Source organism: Argiope bruennichi, chromosome 6 (genome assembly GCF_947563725.1).
Source record: "Argiope bruennichi chromosome 6, qqArgBrue1.1, whole genome shotgun sequence".
Lineage (NCBI taxonomy): Eukaryota > Metazoa > Arthropoda > Arachnida > Araneae > Araneidae > Argiope > Argiope bruennichi.
This window is the reverse complement of record NC_079156.1, coordinates 5,111,165-5,136,573: the sequence shown is the minus strand read 5'-3', so window position 1 is coordinate 5,136,573 and position 25,409 is coordinate 5,111,165. Positions and strand designations below refer to the sequence as shown.

The 25,409-nt window shown below is 30.7% G+C and overlaps 1 protein-coding gene and 1 long non-coding RNA gene across 2 annotated transcripts; both read left to right on the top strand.

Moving 5' to 3' along the window:
- Positions 1-1,647: 1,647 nt before the first annotated feature.
- Positions 1,648-7,258, top strand: LOC129972785 (uncharacterized). The gene is made up of 3 exons (XM_056087046.1): positions 1,648-1,739; positions 4,208-4,649; positions 6,387-7,258. Exons 1-2 carry the CDS (start codon positions 1,728-1,730, stop codon positions 4,640-4,642), a joined length of 447 nt encoding a protein of 148 aa, XP_055943021.1. The 5' UTR covers positions 1,648-1,727; the 3' UTR covers positions 4,643-4,649; positions 6,387-7,258.
- Positions 7,259-19,518: 12,260 nt separating this feature from the next.
- On the top strand, positions 19,519-24,387 carry LOC129972829 (uncharacterized). The gene is made up of 3 exons (XR_008784898.1): positions 19,519-19,633; positions 20,610-20,891; positions 24,230-24,387. It is a non-coding gene; the product is annotated as an uncharacterized LOC129972829 (long non-coding RNA).
- The last annotated feature ends 1,022 nt before the right edge of the window (positions 24,388-25,409 follow it).

Here is a 25,409-nt window from a genome sequence, read left to right as displayed (position 1 = left end):
CAAGCAGTATCAAGTAATTCGATCACAAGCTCGCTATTACTGGAATATTCTGCAGGCTATTGTATGTATGATCCAATATATATAGCGTAACTTGACTTTGAAATGACATTTTAATATTTCAATAGATTTATAGATTCTTTGAGAAACACTTACAATTTGTGCCATTAAAGCCGTAAAAGTGAGGATAAAAAGTATACAAAAAGTCGGTGAAGGAGACACTTAAATTGCTCAATGGAAGTTTGCGAAACTTAAAATACGTTCGAAAACAACAAACGATATTTCGCGCTTCTTTATGGCGTGAGATTAATTAATGAAAAGTAAGAAACCAAACGATAAATTAATTACGCTTCCTGAACGTCTTAATTAAAAGAAACCAAAAGATAAATTAATAGAGCTGTCTGAAGGTAATTTCACTTTATAGAAAAAGTCGAACAAGTTAGTTACTATGATTTTAAAAATATTGATTTCAAAATTTGATACATTTTATTTATCTAAACTCTGTTCAACATGCATTTTTTGTTTTACCAATTATTAAGATAAATGAATGATATTTTAAGCTACAAAAAGTCGTTTTTTGTATTAGTAGTTTGAAATTTCAATAGTGCATAATTCAGCAACAACTTACTCAAAATTAACAAAATTTCACTGCTCGAAGCAATTTGATTTGTATTTGAAACTATGTAATAAAGATGGATGTATGCGCATTATGAACAGGCTATATTCTTTGATTGAAAAGGGTGAAAATACGCATATAAGTACTTTTTTTTTTTTTAATTTTAGCAGTTACTTCCTTCCCCAATAATTTTCATAATTATTATAGCTCAAAATAAATTGTTACGTCATCCTAAAATTTAAAAATTTATATTCTCAGTGATACTAATTTTCTGACGTATAGTTTTCTATTTTTAATCAATGCTTGAAAAAATATTTTAAGCATCATTTTCAACAATATAATTTATATAAAATATTTTACCTGAACGAGTACGTTTAGCTTGTAAGGAAAAATGAGCTATTATCAGCCTGTTACCATGACGTTGACATAAGCTGAAATTCAAAGATTCAATTAATTCTCCTCATAAAATAGATTTTTAGACTGTGTCTATATGAAATAAATTAACCTGATATTTTCTAGAAAAGTAAGTGTAAGAAAAAAGTCTTTTTAAAAAATATATATAATATATATAATATTTATTCATCAATTTTATATTATTTTATATATATATATATATATATATATATATATATATATATATATATATATATATATATATATATATATATATATATATATATATATATATATATATATATATATATATATATATAATTCTTTATATGTCATAGTACCTGATGAAAGTAGTACCTGAATAATTATGCTTTTTACCATGTAAAAAGCATAATTAATAATATTTATCTTCAAAGTACAAAACTGTAGATGAGTTTCACTTTTGTATTTTACTTCGAAGATAAAACCACCCACCAAGCAAAATGTGGAGTTCTTTTATTAAGAAATAACATGCTGCGCTCATAAAAGACTTTTTTTAGCTTATCCAACAGAACTGCAAATGAATCGAACTACTTGCGCAAACACGAACTTCATGAGGATCAGCGGAAACTCAAAACCATTCCTACATTCGACAAGCACAGCTCATGCAATCTATGTAATATAAAGAGTCAGATGCATTCGTTTAGAAGAGCATTATTCATCGCTTCGATTCAACACGATCATGAAAGGACTGGTAAGTACCTGCTTCCCATTTGTGAGAGCCATTCAACAGACAGTATGCATTTTTAAACTAGCCTTTCTTATTTTTTCGAATGCGAAGTACCGAGAAAGTGCTGTAATCGTCAATAAATTCAAACTCGAGATTTTGGTGAATCTATCAAACCTCCACGTTTCAGATTAAACTGTGTTCGAAAAACGTATTTTTGGCAATATGTCTGTCTGCGACAAGAGCGCTTTGAGCTAGATGGATGGAATCTTGTATTCAATCTTTACATCAGCATGTATAGATTTCTATCAAATTTTAAGCCAAATCCATTTAGAGGAAGTCTGTCTGTCCGCTACTCGAATATTAGCTAACACAATAACTAGAAAACAAAGAGAGCTAAAAGGATGGAAATCGGCTTAGAGGTTTATGTAAAGTAGATATTGAGATAAATCCAACGGGCGGTCTGTATTGTCAAAAACATAACTCAAAAACGAGATAACTCAAAAACGCATTATTTAAAATACATCAAATTTTTAATGCGATTTTGTAACTAGAGATTATTTTCAGATTTCATCAGATTTTAGATTCCATCGATTGGGAAGAAAACGCGTCTAAAACACAGATCCGATTTTCGGATCGTACTATTATACGAAGGATTAATCTCCAAAAAAATCTCTGAATGGAATTCACAATAAATTCAGTAGAAATGTTAAATTCGCGCAAAAGGCTAATATTCCGTAACTGTTATACGACGCCAAGGAATGCGCTCTCTGTCTTACACAATGTCCACAATTTTTGAAAGGGGAGAAATGACACCTTCATGGCAGAGCTATGCGATAAAGTTTTAGGAAAACCACTCCCCCTGGTTGTTTTTTCGTGCATAAAGTATGAAAACAGAAAGTATTTTAATAATAATAATTAAAAAAAATCGACAGCAGGATTTTGATGAATTTCCATGTTTCAGACCACAGCTTAGTTCGAAGGAAATATTTTTGTAGTCATGTGGATTTGTCTCTTGATCACTAGACAGAATAATTCAAAAATGCAATGTTTCTATTGCATGAAATTAAATGAACTATGACTCTAGGAAATTTTTGAAAACTGCCTGTCTTTCTGTTCACATTCAAGCAGACATTATTATTTAAAAAAGCAATGACTTAGTTGAATGAAATTTGGTATGTTTCCTTGAGACTAAGAATAAAAATCTGATTAAAATTCTAGACCCAGCCGGTCGACTCCCAAATGTGTGTTCTGTTTTCTTCATTATGTCACGATGCAAGAAATGCTCCACGTTCTTTCAGCTCACGTCACATTTCAGTACTTGAGGATTTTGGAAAGCCCCCCCCCGTGATATGTTCCTTGGAATGCACATATTTATAAGGAGAACCATAAACAGCTACTCCGACCCTCCCTGAGACACACGAAAAAATCTGAATGACGGATCCCATCGGCAGCATTGTTCGGAACTAATGTTGACTCCTAAGGGTTTTCACCTGCCCAGGTACAGCCCCGCCCATAGGAAACACGCCTGTCATTGGTAAGGGGTAGCTGCTCCCACACCAATTCTTGTACCCTCCAGGGCGGAGAGAACCAATCACTATTCTAGAATCTTCTCATCTATATATCAGAGGTACTCCCCGGAGGAATTCTTATGAGAAGAAATGAATAAAGCTTGCTGTATTATAGAAGAAAGTTGAAGGGAGAATTCTCCTATTGTGTTTTCTACATATGAACTGATACAATTATTGTGACATTAAACTATTCCAATTTTATCCCCCTCGGGCAACTAATCCGTGTGTACCTCCAAATACAACGTAGATGCAGTATCACTTTGTAGGGACTAGAGGAATGGTGATGCAAAGGATTGGAAATTTCTTATCCGCGCAAAAATGACCCAGAAGAAAGAACTAAACGTTTTGCATATGAACTACTATAAAGCAATTTGTTTTCATTCCTAGTGATTTAAATAAACGATTCTTTGACTCTACGTTGTACACTGGCTTGGGGTAAAGTAATTAATGTATAATGTAATATATTATTCTTGATGACAAAGCATTATTTAAATATTTTTAAAATCAGTTATCAACTGGCAGATTAATTTATTTAAATTTTATTTTAATTCCCGTGGCGCCACCTGGTAGCGGATGCAAGAAGCATTCATTTCAAAATGCAATAATATTTATAAAAATAGATTAAAAATTAAGAACTAAAAAGTAGGAAATTATTAAAATGAAAGAAATTCTACTTTTCAACGCATTATTGAAATTGTGTTTTTAAAAACAACTTTTATTGAATTTGTTCAGTTATATACAAGAAATAGAAAAACGAAAATAATGTTCCTTTTCATTATTATATTATGTATTGGAATAATATCACTTGCTCTAACAATTGTGTATTTTCCCGACTATTCTTGTTTTCTGAAATGGCAGCTAAAAGTGACAGAAATTGTTGAAGATTTTGCACAGTTTTTCACCTGATGGTCACACTTGTTTCAGGTGATTCTACTTCTCTCCATTCTGGCAACAGTGTCTTCGTCTCATATGAGCAGAAGACCCCCAAGAAGATTTCCTGTCGTTTTCCCACAGCAGACAGGCCAGGAATCCGCCAGTTCTTTGGGTGGAGCGCAGGTGGGAGTCTTCAGCCACACTCGCAGACAGCCGACGCTCGCCAGATTCCCCATCTTGTTTGCAAGGGGAGACGAATATGCTTCCTCTCTGGTGGGACTCTACAACAGGGACAGTCGCCAAAGCAGAAGACTGGTCAGAGCAAGACTTCCCTCTCTTCGGCAGCCCGATGATTCTGAATATGCTGTATCTTTGGGCGGTGCCGATGTGGGGGCGTACAGAAAAGGTGGCAGAGGACAAGGATCTGATGTTTCGGGAATTTCCTTAGGAAAAGCGCCTGTCGGTCTTTACGGAAGAGAATATTAAACGAAAGGTATGTTTCGAGTTTCTGCTTCGTTGAAACCTACTTCTAGAGCGAGTTTAAATTACCCTCCAATTTGAACCGAAGTAACTGTCTCATTAGATGCCGTTACGGATTTGTGTCACTTGAGACAGTATTAAAAAAGTCACTGAATGCCCTTTCCGTCAGTTAACTTCCTCGCATACAAAGTTTAAAGTATTGCAATCGTCAAAAAATCGAGATTTCGACATCTGATCTCCACGCTTTAGACCTCCATGAGTTCGAGAAACACTTTTTTCGGCGTTATGTCTGATACAAAGATAACTCAAAACACGCTTTGAAGTAGATGGAAGAAATTACAGGGTCTTTACACAAAATTTGTAGATTTCTGTCCAATTTTGAGCAAAATTCAGTGGAAATCTGTCAGTCCGACTATTCGAATATAACACAATAGCTACAAAACGGAGAGAGCTAGATGGATAAAATTCGGTACACAGATGCGAGACCTATAGTATCAGATTTGGATCCAAGATCCAACCAAGTCGAGATCTATCGATCGGCATTTTCAGGAGCATGCAAACTCAAAGGCGCAACGACTGAAATGTATGAATTTCCCGTGTGATTTTGTCATTGCAGTTTTGAGTCAAATTTTAGTTCCAAGACGTTTAAAACTTAAATTCACCTTTATTAAAGAAAATGAGAGAAAGGGAGACAACTTCTACTGTTTCGATATGCTTCTGAAGCTTTCCTATTCTATCAGTGATCATATTTTTACTATTATCTCAGGTATTTCTGTCATGAGAATGTCGTACTGCATCTGCGGAGGCAAGCTTCAAAATAAAAATAAATAAATAAAATTTATCTAAATTCTGGAAGTAAAATAACCAGAAAATTTTGTTTATGTTCAAGATTCTATTAAGAAAGTTAGCTCTTTATTTATTTTACTTGGTTTGCTTTCTGGAACTAAAAAGTCTAAAATATCTCATACGAAAACATTACTCCTTAAATTCATTTTTAATAGTAAAAAAAAAAAAAAAAAAAAAAGACTAATATTATCTACGATGACGCAAAAATTATTTCAGTTTAAAGATGTAGGCTAAAAAATAAATAATAATAACTGTTTTTCTTAAGGTTGAGACGAAGTTGCAACACAAATTGTTGTAAACTAAAAAAAATTATCCTCATTTATTTGTATTGTATATGGAGCATTACTTATAAATAAAATGGAAATGCCTTAAGTCAAATGAAGTGCCTTTATTATTCAAGTTGCCATTTCTATTCCTGTCAGAATGACTGTCTAACTCTAACATATCATTCTCGAACTCTTTCGATTTGTATATTCGCATTTTTAACGATTTTCCAATTTAATAAAATAAAAAATAAATAATAGTGTATAAATTTAAACGCTTGCTAAATTTAATTTCCTACTTATTTTCCAGCCGATGTAATGACTGATCATAAGATTGATAAATTTTTTCAGTTTATTTATTACGAATGGACCCATTAAACTTCGAAAAGAACATTCTCACAATAATATTTCATAGTTAAGTTTTTTTATTCAGATATAAATGTCTGTACATACTCTTAGAGACTTTTTATAGAAAAAAAGAAGGCATCTATGCCTAAAAAAATTATAATCTTTTTTTTTTTAATATTTATAATATTTTAAATAAACATTGATAATGTAACTGAATGCAGAAATTTCTAGATTCAAAAAAATTGCTTTTTAGTTTTAGAAGAGTGCTTAATTTGGTCTATTTTCTATTTCAGGGAGAAAGGAACATCGCCAAAATGGAGGAAGAGAATCTGCATTTGGAATGTTGTTTTATAAACTGAATTTCAATAAATCTTGTACATAATAAAGTATCAACTATTAAAATGAATTCGGAACATGAATCAGACTATAAATACGTATTTCCACTAAGATGAATGATTAAAAAAAATCGGAGGATATTGATATAATTTAAAACATCGCAGCAAGATAATGATTAAGCTTTGATTCATCTGTCTTGTCTTCGATTGAAATGCTTGTATCAACTGCTGCATTCAGGATAATACCTTTACATCATCCATTCCACAGAAAAAAAATGCAATAAAAAACACTAGCATATTAAAAAAAATATTTCATATTTTGAAATATGTTAAAGTATTTTAGATATACAGAAAAATCAAATATTTCATTTTGTTTAATAGATAGAGAATTTCAAAAATCTTTAAAAAATTTATTAAAATTAATGAAAAATACAGAGCCGAAATAAAAATAGAATAAAAATCACAGAAAGGCTAAATTTTTAATTTAAAGTGGTGAAAAAAATAATGTTATATTATTATATCCTACCAATTCAATAAGAAAAAATGTTAAAATTTCAATTGATTTTAACTAATAAAATACCTGATTAAAATTTGAAAAATACGTTTATTAGAGAGAATTTTCTACCAAGAAATAATTTCGAGAGAAATTTATCAACTCAATTGGAAATCACCATTCCTTTTGAAAGATTTGAAAGCTATTCATATTCCATAATTAACAGATATATTAGCAATGACATTAGCATGACAGATATATTAGCATTAGCAATGACAGAAATTGATTAATTATTGTTCTTTTTCAATACCGATATCAAAAACAACAAAAATGAAAGCTAATTTCAAGTTCTAGAATTGTAACATTAAGAGTTCCCCTTATTAGATATCATTATTTATTTTGGAAGGGGGAAAAAAAATGAATTAACCTGAAAGAGAAAGTTGGGGGGGGGGTAAGAGAAATTTCTCTAAAAGAACTTGCAGATTTCTTTTCAATCAGTTGTTATGCTCAGTGCTGCTCAAGATTAAAATATAAATAGTTTGAATGTAAAAAATACCTTTATATAAAATATTAAAATGACAAAATCATCTTACCTCTATAATTTAAAAAAAATTACATTGTGAATATTACATGAGCCAGATAACTTTTAAAAACTACCAGGAACTAATTTTATTATTATTGAAATGGATAAATTGGGATCTATAGCAACAACAGCTGTCATCCCCTGATCTAGGGAGTCATAGTTGATAAATGATATTAGTTGATAGTTGATAAAAAACTTCAGTGAACGAAGAAAACAATTTGTAGATAGAACTTTAATTGACTCAATTTCTTCGTGACTGAAAACAGGCTTGTTCCAAAAATTTGTTCTATGAGTTGAATACTTCAAATAGTGCAAGACAACTAATTTTATTCATAAATCATTATTCTTTAAAATTATTACTAAGAATAGCATAAAACATAAATAAATATTGCGAAAGGCAGCTCGGTGGTAAATAAATAAATTGATTTAACATGTCTGTACTATTTATATTCTAAAGGAATAGCAACACTAAAATTAAATAATGTTTTCCATGTACGGAAACAGTTTTTAAATAATAAAAAATAAATTACTAAATATGTGATTGCAAAACCTTCCTTATGCTTATGATCAAATTATGAATAAAATTTTGTTGTGTAGTTTGAATTTCTATTGCATGCAAACTGTTTTCGAATTTTATTCCTGTGAATTATTCTCCAAAAGTCGATATTGAAAAATGCGGCACTAAAGCTGCTATCAGCCAAATGATGTGGTGGATATTTTTCAAATTTAAAGTATTAAAAATGCAATGCAAAGCTTCTATCAAGTTAAAAGGAAAAATGAGCTGTTTTACAAATTTAAGTTTGACTTGTAAACTAACTATTTTTAAAATTTTTTGGCAGTTGGGAAAAAGTTATCGGGATTTTAAATCCTATTTATTAAACCAATTTGAGAATATTTTAAAGCTTTGATTTTTTTTCGATAATTCGACACATATACCCATTTTCTGATGACTGAATGTCGTGAATGACAAACCTATTTCTCAGATTATTGTTTCGCATCCATTAAAAATATTTACTATTTCTACAAAATGCGACTTTTTTAAAGAGCATTTCATTTGTCTCAGGAAATTTTGCATAAAGTCGACATTTGGTTCTTAACATTTTTACTTCCTTGATTTGTCAGTTCCCTCATGAATATTACGCAGATGCAGAGGTTAAAAACTGTTATCTTCAAAATGTGAAGTATCGCATAGGTTATCACACATCACATCCTAATCACATAGGTTAAGATTAGTATTACCGAAATTGTTAAATGCCCAGACCCGGAGACTGCCGTTCCTTGTTTGGGCCTGATTTTTTAATAACATTTCATATATTGCAAAAAAAAAAGTTATTTCCATATAGGAGCCAACATGTTGAGTCAAACAGTTTTGACAGTTAATTTTTGAAATCAAACAATCTTTCGACTTTTTTTCCACATAGAAATTACCAATAAAGAACTTTTCTAGCTGAAACGCAATTTCTGGTAATTTTTCGTGGGTGAAATCAACGAAAGAAACTTGAAATGGGCGATATGTTGTTTGAAATCAACTTCCCGAAATAAACGAGAAAAAAAATGAAGAATTAATTCTCGTTAAATTTATAAACTATATCAGTTCCAATTATTGCACATGTTATTTTGAACTCATTTAAAGAAGTTATCTCCTGAGGTGAATTATTGAATGAGTCATTTATTACAAAAATAACTTGAGATTTAAGTAGCCAGGCATGGAATACCTAAGCATGGCGCATTTTATCTCGGGGAGATGGCCAGTTCCTGAATGCAAAACACTTTTTGCTAACTCTCAGCTTCACTAAACTACTTGACAATATTAAAGTAGGATATATGCGTTTTCCAATTAGGATGTATATAACAAACACATTTCGTTGAGTCATTGATTTGAGCCTGCGAGGACTTCTTGCCATAGGCTGCTGACGTGCATAAATCCGAAACGAAAGCATTGATTGCACTCGTAAAAAGAAGTGTGCTAACAGTGGGGAAGAACATGGAATTGAAACTGTTTTGTCTGAAAACAGGAATAAGAAATCATTCCTACAAAAGTACAAATTCAATTTTCTAGAAGCTTGAAAACTAAAAAAAATCCAGACTCTATTTGTTTTTATTGTAAAATTCTTCTTTTACTCCATTCTCTCAAACAAATTCAAGTACTTCTGTTGTTTCTATTTCATTACCTTCCGATTCAATTGCAATAGCTAATACCCTCAGTCATCTTTGACTGTAATCGGCCACGTAAGCTTGGCAAATCTAGTTGTTACATTTGTGAAGTAGCCTCAACTTCTTCCACAATTCTCACTTCACATGCTCTTACTAACTAAATAGCAGTAGAAAAAAATAGCTTAAAATCCAGTCTAAAATAAAGATAAACAAAAACAATAAAAGAGCAGATAGCATGCATCTGAATTTTGAACAACTTCCCCTTGCAAGTTTCAAACCCTGCTTCGATGCGCTTTGATGAATCTTTATTTATATTTCTGCACAAGCAGTAAACACCACTCACAATTCCCGATGGTTCCATTGAACCTCCTTCTTGGAATTCAGTTCCAGATGCCATACTAATGGACCATTTTTCCACAAACATTTTTGACAAAGAAATTGTATTTTCTGAAATCGGAGTGCAGTGCAATCTTCATCAAACCATCGAAGTGTTATCAAATTACAATCACAACTTCCTGCCAGTGACCAACCTATCTGTGAAGGAAAAATCCGAAACAAAGTTTAAACCAGAACCTCTTGTTTATTTTAAAATGCATTACGCTGTTGAGTTGGTTATCCAAAACGATTCTCTAAATTTGCACTCAGTGATTTTATCGGATGAGGATGTGAAAGATTTATTGTTGGTGTTTCGCATTTCAATAAAAAGTCACTAAACTAAAGAGGAAATTTAAATTAAGAAGCTACAGATATTAAAAAGATCTGTAAAAAAAGTTATAGAACGATTTGTTAGCGTCATTAGATCAGAGACATTTTTTTTTTTAAAGTGCAAGTCTGGAAAAATATTTTTCATCTTTATAAAAAAAAATTGAACGAATTTTTTTAAATTGCACTTCAGTATCTGTTACACAGATGATAATAAATTGCAAACATTTCATATCGATATCCATTTCATCTTCTATAAAATATAATTAGGTTTAGAAAAACAGGGTACTCGAAAAATACTTATAAGCACTTTTTTATTAGTCAGAATTCGAGAATAGGGAAAAAAAAAAAAAAAATTCTAAAAGTGACATTATATGATTACGAATGTTATTATTACACTGGCCAATTTTCAAGGGAAAAAAACGACGAAGATTTAATTCGAATTTAAGATTTCAGTTCCTTTCTTAAGCTTAAAACAATTTTCCAATAACCTACGCAAGAATGCTACTTCTTAGTGTGTCTCGCAAATCAATCGCCACAAAATAAGACTTTTCTTTAGAAAATGGGTTATTATGACAAATTTGAAATCGTTGAATAACACTTTTTTCTTTCCGGTTCGTGAACTCTGCAGATAGAAAAGTATGATGAGTATGATGAGTAAGTTTCATGAGTCTTGTTTTTGAATGAATTAGAATTTTTCCAAAAAATACGCAGATATTGATTTTAAAGTTTTATCAGTAATAGATAATACGTGTATAAGGGAATTCCAATTACGCTTTTATATAATACGCATATAAAAAAATTCCAAAAAAAAAAAAAAAATTCTTAAGCTCAATACATTTTTTTTTTCAAATTTGCCCTTTGTTAAACTTTATTCCCGATCTAATTGAGGTATTATTACATTCTATAACTCATTTTATAGGTCTTTTGCTTCTAAATTTTAAATTTTCTTTGCAAGGCAATGGCTTTATTTTAATAAGAAATAGGATTCCGTTGATGAAATTCCTCCCTTAATTTCATCCATCTTTCTTAGAAATCATGAACATCACCTTATAATAGAAATTAAGCAGGACCAATATTCCCAGAAACTAGTTGGGCACCAAAAGCGGCCAGTCCGCATGCCTAATAAAGCAGAATTTGTGTTTGTATGTTTGTTGGCTTCCTGTAGGTCAAACTGTTTCATGCAGAGTTAATAATTTTGGTAGAAATGTACTTCGGGAAATAATAGGTTACACTTCGGACTGATTTTTTTAAAAAAAAAGGTTTAATTAATGTAAAACTGAGTGAGATTTGGACCATTTTCAGAAGAAAATTTGAGAAATTATTATTGTACAAAACTAATTTTTACATTTTAAAATTTAAAAAAAAATTCTTTTTAATTTTCAGGAGCTAAAATGGCGCTCTGTTTAGAATTGTGAGCTAACGCAAAGGGCGATTTGCTAATAGGATGAAACTTTCTTTCACGGATATGGCAGAAATGTTTGTAGAGGGGAGTGCTACCCCAACAATTCTCGTTATCTCATCTGGCTTTGCCAATCGCAAATAATCTTGGCTAGCATTCATATTTTCCCCCTTGTGAGCGAAGTGTAGGGAAATATTAGAATCGTCAAAAATTTCGGTCTCAAGATTTTGACTTCATGTTTTAGGTCAGCCTCAGCTCGGAAAACACATTTTTAGCATTATGTGTGTACGTTTGTCAGCCTGCTTGTCTATCTGTCTGTGCACAGTAAACAAAAACGCTTTGAGCTAAACGGATGAAACGTGGTGACCTGGTCTTCACTCCAAATTCGTAGATTTCTATCGAGTTTTGGGCAAAATCCATTTACAGGAAGTCTGTTGGTCCGGCTGTACGAATATAAACCAACACGGCAACTACAAAACGAAGAAAACTAGAACGGATGAAATTTGATGAACAAACTTATTATTCTATATATTGTAGACATTTATCATATTTTGAGATAAATCCAATAAAGAGCTGATTATCTGCGTGTCTTTACTTTCATAAGCGTGCAAACGCGATAACTTAAAAAGGCAATGACGACTTAAACATATCAAATTGCGTGTGTGATTTTGTGATTGCAATTGCAGTTCTGTGTCAAGTCTTGGTTTTAGTGGGTTGAATGAAATACGTCTAAAATACAAATTTGATTTTTAGCCACTATTAACTTTAGACCAAAATTGAATCGCCTGAAAACTCGTTAAGGATCACCCGGTAGATAGGGCTAGGCGATGACTAGGATTAATTATTGCTATATATCGTACTAGAAAAGTCGATATTTCTCTATATATCGCGATTTTATTATTTATTTATTCCAAAAATAAATCATAAATAACGTCTCTTAACATAATACTGAACATCTCTAAAAAAAGAGAAATTTTCAATTACTTTGATAATTTTCATTTACACATTTACATGATAAAAATATTCGCTTTTTTTTCTTCCCATAAAATAATTAAAATCATTCTGATAGTGTTGCACCAGCATTTCCTTTTAACTACGTCTGCATTTCACAATATATTATAATATTCCCTTTTTTTAATAATTGAGTAATGTTAAAGTTGTTGCCTTCTTTAATGAATTTAGAACTTCTTTCTACAATTTAGAAAGTTTCAATCCCCTCACATATACTCGAAATAGTTTTGCTTCTTGTGTCAAATTGAATAGTTTTTGACGAATCGTGAATTCGAAATGTGAACTCTGATATCATGAAAAACTGATTCGGTATATGAATAACATAAACCGTTTTTTAAAAAGCATATTAGCGGTAGACCTAATTTAAATATACAACAGGAATTTTAACTCAGTTTGTAGATAAAATGATTACAACTACAACTTAAAATTAGAAATCAGAAAGAAATAAAAGCAGCAATTCCTGAACGAGTAGAATAGAAAGTAACATGGAGTGAAGCGAATTTATGAAAGAACATTGCAATACGCTAAAAGCGTTAGATAAGGCTTTCCAATTCTGAGTGAATTACAGTACATGGATGAATAAAAAAAAAGTTCCCACTTGCATCATTCATATAAAGTCATCAAAACTACAAGCAACATCCAAGAAAAACACTTTCTGTTTCTGAATATTAAAAGTATTTTCGGAAATTCTGTCAACATTTAGATTTATTCTAAAAATCGAATTATAAAATTGAAAATTAAAATAATAAAAACGATGCATAAAAGACAGCTATAGATTGAAAAACTGCCAATAAAATAATCTTAATTATAAAGGTAAAATAAAACATTGTAAAATATCTTATATATTTAATGGAGACTTAAATAATTTAAAATAAAACGTATTTAAATAACACAATAAAAAAAAATCTTGAATAATTTATTTAAATGGGGGACGTTTTTTTAGAACTATACAAAAGACTAAATACTTGAAAAGGAAAAAAAAATTAATTAATTAAAATTGCGAGAAAGTGTAAAAGACATGCAACATATGATGCAATCATATAATTTGAAATGTCCAAGAAATGGCATTTATCATTCTACCATTACGTATTCTCATTAACATTGCATATTTTAACAGCACAGAACAAATTTCATTGCCATGCTACCGAAACGAAAAGGAAAATATTGCCAGGACCGTACAGATGATTGTCTGCATGATCTTGGAAGCTCTATCAGCATCGAACGCCTTATCAAATTCGATGAGCATCAAAATAAAAATAGTTATCGTTTGACAAATACAGCTAACTATGACTAATAATCTTTATGATAAAAGATTATCAGAGTAAAACAACTTAATAAGCAATATATTATGAAACAGAAATAAAATGATATTTTTAAAAGTATGAAATTCAGACAAATTATGTTTTATAGCAAATGTATGTAAGATGTATATAAAATTAAAGGTGAAAAGTAAAAACTCTCCAACACAAATTTAATCTGAAATAAAACGGAATTATAAAATTCTACCAATCCATGAACATAATAACCTTTACCGAAGTGCTTCCAAATCGATGCCTCTGAATTCAGTCGGAATATATTTCTAGACCTATTCTCTATAATATGAAAGTTCAATCAGCATCGAAAATTTGATAATCATAAGAAATTCGATATATCGAAAGTTCGATTACGATGGATGAACATCAAAATGTAGACGTCAGTTGTGGGTGAGCCGATCTTCTGTTACAATAATCTTTATCATAAAGGTAAAAAAAATATAATTAAAAAAATATGTAATGTAATGAAATAGAAATGAAGCAAAAGTTTTAGAAATAAAAAGTTCCAAAAACGACATATATTTTGCGCAATAAAAACAGTACTATAAAAAAATATGTGAATTAAAAGTGAAAAAAAAACATCTGTACACCAAAACACACATTCAGATCGTATGCATTCTCAAATAATAAAGTTCTATTGATATGATAACATGTATGTCCCTTCTCAAAATGCTTCCAGAGAAGTGCTGCCGCATCCAATCGGTAGATATTACTAGAATTATTCTCGTTAGGGTGATTTTCAAATCAGAAGTGTGTCTAATATTGAAAGTTTCATAACCATCGAAAATTCGACAAGTATCAGAAATTCGACAAGTATCGAAAATTTGATAAGCATCGAAAATTCGACAAGCATGGAAAATTTGATAAGCATCAAAAATTCCATAAGTCGAAATTCGGATCAGTACTGAATGCTCGATTAAGACAGATAAGCATCAAAATTTAGATAATTATCAAATGTTGAGTGAACCGATATGCTATATATAATCTCTATCATAAGTAAAAAAATATTTAATAAAAAGTATATTATTAAACAGAAATGCAATAGTTTGAAAGTTTAAGAGATGAAAAATTATATATTTTTTAAAAAATTTAAATACACATATTCTAGAAGAGAAAATGAATTATAGGGGGGAAAAAAATCCTCAGAGCTGATTTCGAAATTTTGAAGATGAAATTTATGAAATTTCGATTTGTACCGAAAGTCTGATTAGATGTAAAATTTATTCTTTAAATGACGAATAAACTTTCAACCTTAATTTTTCAGAATTTTATTTCTTAATAATATTTTCTCCATTTTTATGACCTTCTTGCTTTTATAATACTAATAAGTCAACAAATTATATTTTTTGAAAATAATTATAAATCATTTCAAACAATAAAAATAATAGCATTGAAATCTTTTAGCACATGGACATTAAAATTTGTATAATATGATTAAAATTTAAATAAAAGAAAAATGATATATATTTTGTATAAAAAAAAAGAGTAATGAAATTTGTTGCTATTTTTCAAATTTATTTCATAGCAACTATCATTATATTCATGAAATTTTAAGTTATAATTTTCAATGAATAATAAATATTGTAGCCAGGAAATATTTTACTGATTCAAATAATCTTACATATTTTAAACGAAACATGAAATCCTTATAAATGTCATTTTAAAAGCTTGATATAATTTGGAAGGAATATTACAATAAGGAAAAAAAAAAAAAAATCTTTTAACTTATTGAATTTTGGTTTCATTAGTGAGAAATGTGCGTTGAAGCTGTTTGTCAATGAAAACTATTTCGTTGCACTACAAACTTTGCATAAAATGAAATAGTTGCATTCGAATAAAAAAATATGTAAACTGTGACTAAATTTTATCGTTTTATTTCATGATTTCATTTCATAACACAATTTCAAGTTCGCTCCTTAAAGGATTATTAAATCAAAATGTGTTTTGGATGGGATAATGCAACAGTCTAACAAACAATTGTAAAAATTCTGCTAACAGTTGTAAAATGTGCCAATGATAAAATTCTGAGTAAATATATATAAGCTTTGAAAACGAAAATGAATTAAGATTCATTTGATCTATCTATCCATTGATACACTGGATCACAATTTATCGTCAGGATATCGGTAAATTGATTTTTTCAAAAATCAATATTAAGAAATGGATATTTCTGAAAAATCGATTTTTTCGATATATTAAAAATCGGCACAGTCCTATCGGTAAATATAGTAAAAATGCTAAATTCACGCAAAAAATTAACATTTAGGAAAGATTGCGCGTCAATATCAGAGAAGGCGTATTTCGCCCACCATTTTCTGTGGGAGCCCCTTCATTAGAGAGCACCAAAGAAAGCGACAAACTTTTGCGTCACTTACTTTTGCGAGATGCTTTCCATACGAAGAGATTATTATAAGAAATCCGGTTTCGAAATTTTGACGAATTTTTACGCTTCAGGCAATCCTAATTCCGAAATACACATTTCAAAAATTATGTCTGTGAACTAGATAAGTTGAAATCACTTCAAGCTAGACAGATGAAATTTAGTATGTGTCTTTTATATCAAATTTACATATTTCTCTCAACGTTTAAATGAAACCCGGTCGCATGAAGTTAATCTTTCTATCTATCGGTGCGCTCGTGAACACGACGACTACAAAACGCAAAGAGTTCTATCGATAAAATTTTGTGAAGTTTTAGTATCCAAAATATCAGTTTTGAGCCAAATCTGTTATCACCGGACCTGGAAATTCGCCAACTTAAGCAAAGTCAAGACAAACGAAATTTGATGATTGCAGTTCTGTATTAAACATTTCGCTTCAACGGTTAAAAAAAAAGGGGGGGGGGAGAAAACCTTGAGCATTTGAGGTTTTATGACCTTGCCTAAAATTTCTATTTTTTATGCAGGAAAGAGTGTTTATAACATCGTTATTACAAAGTATGCGCAAAAAATTCGGGAGTTCCCACCCATTACTTTAAACTATCACCTTTCCTGTTCATATATAAACAGTAGCTACATGTACACATTTGCTTTTTTAAACCAAATCTATAAAAAGAATGATAAACTTATCTGACGCGTGATACGAAACGTTGCACATTTCAAGGGAAAAAGTTCCCATCTTATTCGTGGCGAGCACATTGCACAAAAGTCTTTCAAATTTCAGATATCCTGCCATGAATGTGACAGTAAAGGATCCTTCCCACTTATCTGACCCATTTTAAATCAAACACTTTTTTCATTTGTTATTCTATTAATATTCATTTATTTTTTCAAATCTCAATCAGTATGCAGTGAAAGTGGAGCAAAGTGAATAGTATTGTGCTTCATAAAATGCAGAACTATTCAATTTATTATCGTGAACTAATATTGTGCGCTTCGATTGTTTATGGCACGGTTGTTGAAAGTAACAAATAAGTAGCACCAAGACATTCGATCCCAAGTTCGCAATGACTCGGATATTTTGGAAGCTATTGTATTTCCAATGAAAGTATGCAGTTGTAAAGTCCAATGAAATAATGCAGGTTCATTTTAAAATGATATGCTGATATTTACAACGTATTTACAGATTATTTGGGAAACATTTACAATTCGTAAGAGAATGGTTATAAATTTCTCAAAAGATCGTTACTGGAAAAACGAAAGTGGCATAATACAAGAGTGCGATAAATGAAACATAAAAAAAATTCAAAGACACCAAACAATATTCTCGCGATTCTTTCAGGTTTGAGATGAATCCATTAAAAGTAAGAAACCAAACGAGAAATGGATGGAGCCATCTGAAGGGGACGCCACTTCACAGAAACGCTGAACAAGTTGATTTGAGATAGATGGTTTGTGGCACCATTAAAATATGGAAACAACATATAAAAAAAATCAGGATATCTTCAACTTCAAGACGCATAGGTATACCTGCTTGGCAGATTCTAGGAAGAAAGTGGAAAGTGCTTTCATTTATGATTAGTCCGGTTTAGTATCAATATTTGCAATCCACTAAAAATAGTAATAGTTAGTGCAGTCTGCTATAGAAAGCAATATATATAATAAATTTTATAACAAAAATTTCAAAGACATAATTTTATTAAAGTTCTAAATTGTAGAAATCTTTTTTATGTTAATTATTTTCAATTTTTTTAATCTTTGTTTTTCAGCCTGCCATTACTAATATCATAGAATTAATTTGCTTTCTTCGTTCACAAACCGCGGCATAAAAATGAAATTTAGTTAAATCAATCAATGAGTCGACATAGCTCCGAAAGTTAAATTGAGAGTTTCAGAAGTTCAAAAATATTAATATGGGTCCTTTTCATCCAAAGTGTACAAAATGAAAGAATCATCATCTTTTGCTCTTGCTATGCCAGGTTCTATTATGAAAATGATTTGCTTCTGTAAGTCAGTCTACCTGTGTCTAAGAACTTCTGAATCACACTGTATATTTTCGCTTTAACATCTAAGTACTTTAAAATAGCAGTTTAACAAATATTTTTTTACGTATATTACAGAAATAAAGTTGACAAACAATATTCAGCGTGTCAAGTAAAAACCCACACTGATGACGAGATTTTAAATTGAGTGGTGCGAAATTGGATGAAATAAACTTTCAAGCAATATCGTATAAAAGGCATTTTTCTTTTAGGTGGTTTGGGAGGGGGCGTTATTTAAAGATTGTACAACAAATTTTTATTTATAATTCTGTTTTCAATGCTAATTGGAACTACCAAACCTTTTCCTTTTCTTCCAACCTTTTTACTGAATCTAACGTTTATAGATACCGAAAAATATGAAATGTCCGAATAGTTTTTTTTTTGATTTATAAATGATAATCTGGCCTATTGTTTTTCGTGGAGTATGTTTAAAAAAATCAAATTTAATGATGAATTTAAAAAAAAATTAGTTGTCTAAATAAAATTTTACTTTTGCTTTGGAATGTATTGAATGTTTTAATTTTTTTGATTTATTAGACTTCTAAATTGTGTTGAATTTAAAATGTAAAAGTTTTGTTACATTTCATTTAAAAAAGGAGCTTAACCAAGAAGCTTAAGACAATTAAAATTAATTTAGGAAACAAATATTTATAATTAAAATAAAAACTTCGATCAAAGTAAGAAAAATGTCTCAAATGCTTGTTCTTCCATATAGGACTTGTGTAAGTTATAAGGTTCATGCTATTTACCTTTTACATAGAATTCGTGGAAAAGAATCCACACAAGTTCCTTCTTCATACCATAAACTATAGGAATGATATTGATGACCGGCGCTATAATTGTTGATATGGAAAATTGAAATTTCACAAGAATGTGTTGTGTCTGCCAGGCTGAGATCAATTCTGCATTCGAATCCATTGTTCAATGAATGCTGCCACAGCGAAAATTTAAACAATGGACCTTCTGGTCAGCTGAAAACGGTGTACGCTTTTACACAGCTCGAGTTCCACCATCTTCTGTATATAAAGGCTCACTGAATGGCAATGATCATCATCACCCAGCGCTCCAAAACATCACGACCCCTGTCACAGAATTGCACCGCGCTCGTTTATCAGCATGAAGTTTATTGTAAGTATGTTGCAACTTTCCTTTTCAGGCGGCTTCGGTGCTCGCCCTTATAAGTAGTCTCGTCTCATTTAAACCGAGTCGGTTTTGACTCGCGAGGAAAATGAGTTCTCTCTCATCAGACCCATTTTAACTTTTGAACACTTTTATTTACTTTGCCTTGTTTTTCGTTTGCAAAGATGGATTCATTCGAGTTTCCATTCAGTTTCTGATGCGGCAGAAATTTTAAATTTCATAAACTTACACATTCTTGACAGAAATATGCCATTTTAGCAATTTCAGAATTTAATTAAATTACCAGTTAATCCATGAAATTTCGAGTGGCACTTGGGTCAAGCATGTACGTCAGCAGATAGCAGCTCCAATTACGAATAATTTTGCGCTCAGTCAATTCGGACATTTATAACAAATGAGTATAACATTTTTCCAACCTAAGCAATACCAAAAAAAAATAAAAAAAAAATAATGAAGCACAATTTTAGCTGAAAATTTCCCTTGCCAACAAAAGTTTGTTCACCTTCCAGAAATAACTGAAATTGTCAACTATTTATAAATCATATTGAAGATCAAATGGAAACCCACTTTTCAAATTATTTCCAACTTATTAATCTTTTGAAAGAGTCTCGTCTAAGACGGGAAATGATGAAAGATTTATCTCTTAACAATAAGATAAAGTAAGAAAGTATAACAAAGAGAAATTGTTAATTATCAAAAAATTATTTAATAACGACGAAAAACATTTTCTTTTTGCTCAACTAAATTAATTATTTTTTCCCCAGTAGTATTTATAGAAATAAGTACATCAACAAATAAAAATAACAAGAAAAATCGGTTTTCTATTTTCAAATCTGAATTTATATATGACACAGGAAAACAAATTCTTGACATTAATGCAAATGTTTGTTTCGGAAAGAACATGATTCGATATGTTTATATCGATGCTTTTCAGGTGAAGATTTTGATTTGATTATATTTGCAGGTGGTTCTGTTCTTCGCCATGCTTGCCGTAGCCGCTGCGCAGCGCAGGACTAGATTACTGCTCCCCAGACTTCCAGTTCTCCCCTCATTTGGAGATGAGGAGTATGCTGCTTCTCTAGGGGGAGCCCCTATCGGTTTGTACAGGAGGAACGATGGCAGGGACGGGTTCGGTAGGTCCCAAGGTGGCTCTGAAGTGTCTGGAATCTCTCTGGGAGGTGCCAAAGTTGGTCTGTACGGAAGGGAGCGCCCAAACAGGTTTCCACTTTTGGGATAAGAAACATAAGTGAGTAATTTTTTCTTCTGCGCCACTAACTTAAATTTTGGACGTAGGGATATGGTACCTTATTGGAGGCATTTTTTTTTTAATGCACGATCATAGAAAGAAATTTTAATAAAAATGAATGACAGAGACTTTTTTGTTTATTTATCTGCAAAATGACGTAATTAATTTGCTAAACAGCGCACTTTTAAGTAGCAATATTTGGTTTATTAAAATTGTGTCATTAGTCCAATTCAAGAAATTTATCTCCATGCTAGATACTCCACATCATTAAGCACAACTGAAATGAAAATATAATTTTTTTTATTTTCAAATTCATAATGTGTATAAATCCAAGAATATCATTTCTTTTTGCCCTTTATCAATCCTCCTTGGCATAACATTAGTTTTTATTAGTTTTATTTGCAAATTACATTATTTTTTTATTCCATGTTTTATGCATGTTAGTCCGTTTCAAGTATTTAATGTGTATTTTTATGCTTTGACAAGTCCAATTCCAGGTCCAGAGAACCATTGTTTTATGGGTTACTTTTGTTTGAACTTTTAAAATCATACAAAAGGGGAAAAATCCCGTAACATCATTATTTAGTATATTGAGTATAATTTTAGCTAACTGTGCACAATGTTTTCTTCTGAAGATATAATGTCGTATCATTAAAACTTCAGAAATATTCCATATTATTATATCTTCTGTCTATTTAAAATTTTTCATAAAGTATAAATTTTTTCATTGAAATATGCAATCAATGATATCTAACTGTAAATGATTACTCACTAACAGCAAACATGCAGCGTTTTCTCGCATATATGATTCCACAAAACACATTTATATCGTTGCACCATTAGTTGCCTGTTATTATTTTATACAATTGTGTTTATGACAAAAAGGTGTTATCTAGGTAACAGGCCAAATGAAACATCCCTCCTCTGTAATGTAAAACTCGAAGCAAGAGCCTACATGCTGCACTGTGTAAACATATCTCCAACATAAAAGTGCGCAAGAAAGATTTTAGTTAGAAAATATTGCTTCTTTTCCCTGAGTATTGTATAAGTCGATACTAATGAAGTATAAAGCAAGATAATCGATACCCCTGTAATATGATTTTTTTTTAAAAATTGTGATTCTTGGTACACCAGATTTCCAACTATCTGCCTCAAATGGGCAGAAAGACAGGACGAAGGTCCAAAAGGTCAGACTTTTGTAAACTTTACTGGAATTTATACAAGCCCCCAGCTAGCCATAAGCCTTTTTTTTTTTTACATCACATTACACTTTATACCATGTTTTCTGTTCTTTTGATTCCGGCTTTTACAGATGTTAGTTGTGCAATGTATCCCCTTATTTAAAACCTATTACAGGAAAGAGATGCACAAGAGGAAAAATATGATACACATTGAGATAACTTTTATCGTGTCTAATTATAACCCTCTTTTAATAATAATTTTAGAATCATTTGTTGCGCTCTTTCATTCACTTATGGAAAAAGAAGTCTAAGAATGCTGTACACATTGAGATAATTTTTATACTGTCTAACTAAATTGGAGGAAACTGAAAGACTATGTAAGGTATCTGAGGGTAATATGGCCACTCGATGGTTCAGTCTTCATTTAAACTTCACCAAAAAAATACTCTACTATCCTGGAGGTAAAAAACTTTTTATTTTGAAGACAGTAGAAACAGGGAGCAGTAACCTTTCCTGCAGTGATATATCTTCATTTTCTTGCCGCCCCAAACGGTCGTTAATGTTTTGATGTGGTTAGTTACTTTATCGAAGGAATGTTTTAAGAATCTGATATGCTCTTCAGCAAAATGTGGTGAACCTTCTCAAAACATTAACGACTCTTAAACGAATCACAAGAAATTTCGCAAACCTATAAGTGGAGAAATAAAACCACAGCAGTTCCCTATACTGCTATACTTTCAAAAACAATAGTAAAAAAATTATTAAAACACACTTGTGCTAATTTATATAATGTTTGGAGATAATTTCAATGTTTTGAAAAACTTTTGGGTTTTTTTTTTCCCGATTCTTTTTATTTATATTAGGATTAGTTGAAACTGAGATAAATAAGTTTGGTTTGAAGAATAAGTTGCGTCGCTGATTAATTACTTGATTGAAATAATGTTTAGCGTAAATGGATAAACTAAGAAAAATTTGAAAATGGCCGAATTTCTTTCATGGGTCATGTTACCTTCAAAATACTTACTCTGAAAATTTTAAAATGGGTATTTAAAATAAAAACTTTTTTTTAAACTTTAAAGAGGACAAATAGCATTAGTGATCATATGTTTACCCCTTTTTCAACATTATCTAAATTTTAGTTTGAACTGCAAGTGGCCGTATTACACTTAAGCATCTTACATGTTAATTACATAAGAACTGTTTATGCCTACCTTCATTTAATATAAATTAATGTAGACGCCAATAATCCTTGCGAAATTTCTTTAAAGTTAATTAAAAACAGCTTGATTATTGTTCGTTCATGAACGATTACACAGATTTACAAACGAACCGCAAATGGAAAGATTTCGGAAAATAGTTTACATATTTTTTCAACATGTTACAAGTTTTGTATTTAAAAGAAAAATATATACTTTCAAGGAGCTGTTACAAAATCTGAAGTCAAATTTAGATTCACCTCCAGTTTTGAGATTTCCTGAGGAGTGTTTTTAGACGGACCTTGTCAGTTTGAATCTTTGTAGGACCATGACAAGGATAGCATCCTACCTGGCACTCTCTTTACAAACTTTCGCATCGCATCAGTAGTTAGACTTCTAGCACAGCCTATAAGAATAGAGCATAGAAACGCACATGGCGTCATTTACCATCAGATCTCACTTTCCATCATTCTGATTTCAATAATTTTAATGTATAGAAAAAAATGGTAAAAAAAATTAGTAAAAAAAAATTAGTATAAAAATTATTTAAAACTCTTTTAGAAAACTAAATGTATATTCATCTTCCTTCCGATTGGAAGCTGGCGATGACGGTAATCCACGGCAGCAGACGAAATCCGCGCATTCACCAACCTTGCAGTTCATTACATACGTTCGATATGGTTAGGTGTTTCTTCATCCTGAAAAAGTCCGCGTTGCTTCAAAGCAGAAAATAAGTATTAGCTTATTTTCTGCTTTGCTGTAAAAAATTCGTGCTGTAAAAAAGCTGTAAAAAATTCGTGCAGTGCTTCACAATATTAATCAATTTTATAAAGTTAATAGAATAGTTAAAAGATTGTCAAATTCGTTCTGCGACTTATTTGACATTCATTTATTAAAATCGGTATGTGGCATAGTATTATTCGTGAAGATTTCCATTCAGATTGTTTATTTCCATTTATAGATCAGCCTTTACTGATGCCGAAATGGAGACGAATTTCAACCACTGAACTTGGACCGAAGCACCCGGAAACGACCTGAAAGTGAATGTAACTGCCACCGGAACAAAGACTGAATGAAATAAAAAATGAATAGAAGCCTATTCTGTCATTTTTTTTATTTCTTTGTACCCTATCTCTTTTATTCACAACAGCAAAAAAATGAGTTTTTGGAAATGACTTTAATATTTAAAAATTAAAATGATAGAAAACAATTTTTTAAACACGCTTATACTAAAACGTATTTCTTTCTATTATAATTACTTTCTACTTTTAAGATTTCCATCTAAACTTTATTATTATACAAATATGTAATATTAAATTATTTTTTTAAAATCATTTTTGATATGAAAAAAAAAAAAAAAACACTATCTTTCTGAAATTCACTTCTGGATAGTACTTCTGGTCTGATAGCAAAATTTAAGGAAACCAGTTGTCTTTGGCGACCCACTTATTCGCACATATTATTAATTCTTAGGCTTTTAAACTTCTTCTTATATGTTGACATTCTTTCATCGGATCATAGGATGTCATATTGCCAACAAAAATAAGCAACATTATGAGTATTGCAAAAAGTGAAATGAAATGACGTAACCAAATTAAAATTTTGATTCCGCTTCTAGTTTTGACAGAGAACATATTTTCAAATGTTTAATATTTGAGATGATTTAATCTTCTATACTTTGTTTTGGACCATTACGTGTCACAATAGCTTTGTTTCCTTTAAAATCTTTGCTAAGCTACTGCCATTGGGTTGTTTGTTTTTTATAATGAATTATTTAACAATCCCCATACATTTAATATATAATACAGTTTTTAAAATGCCATCTTGTTATGCGATATTAGCTCAATTGCATAAATCTGCTTCAATTAAAGTGGATGCAAACTGAAAAGTGTGCAGGCTACGAAATAAAACCGAAAATGAAATTCTACTTCGAAATAAATATTCGAAGAAAGCAATTTTTTTTTCTTCCAAATCTTAACGTCAAGACTGGCAAAAGCAAGCAACTGAATGTTTTGATAGAAGAGTTTGAACTTCTTCATAACATAATATACAATATTACAGAATGTATATTGAAAGTATATAAATTTAAAATATCTGTTAAAAGAATGACATACGAAGACATTTCATTTCTTTGAAAAGAA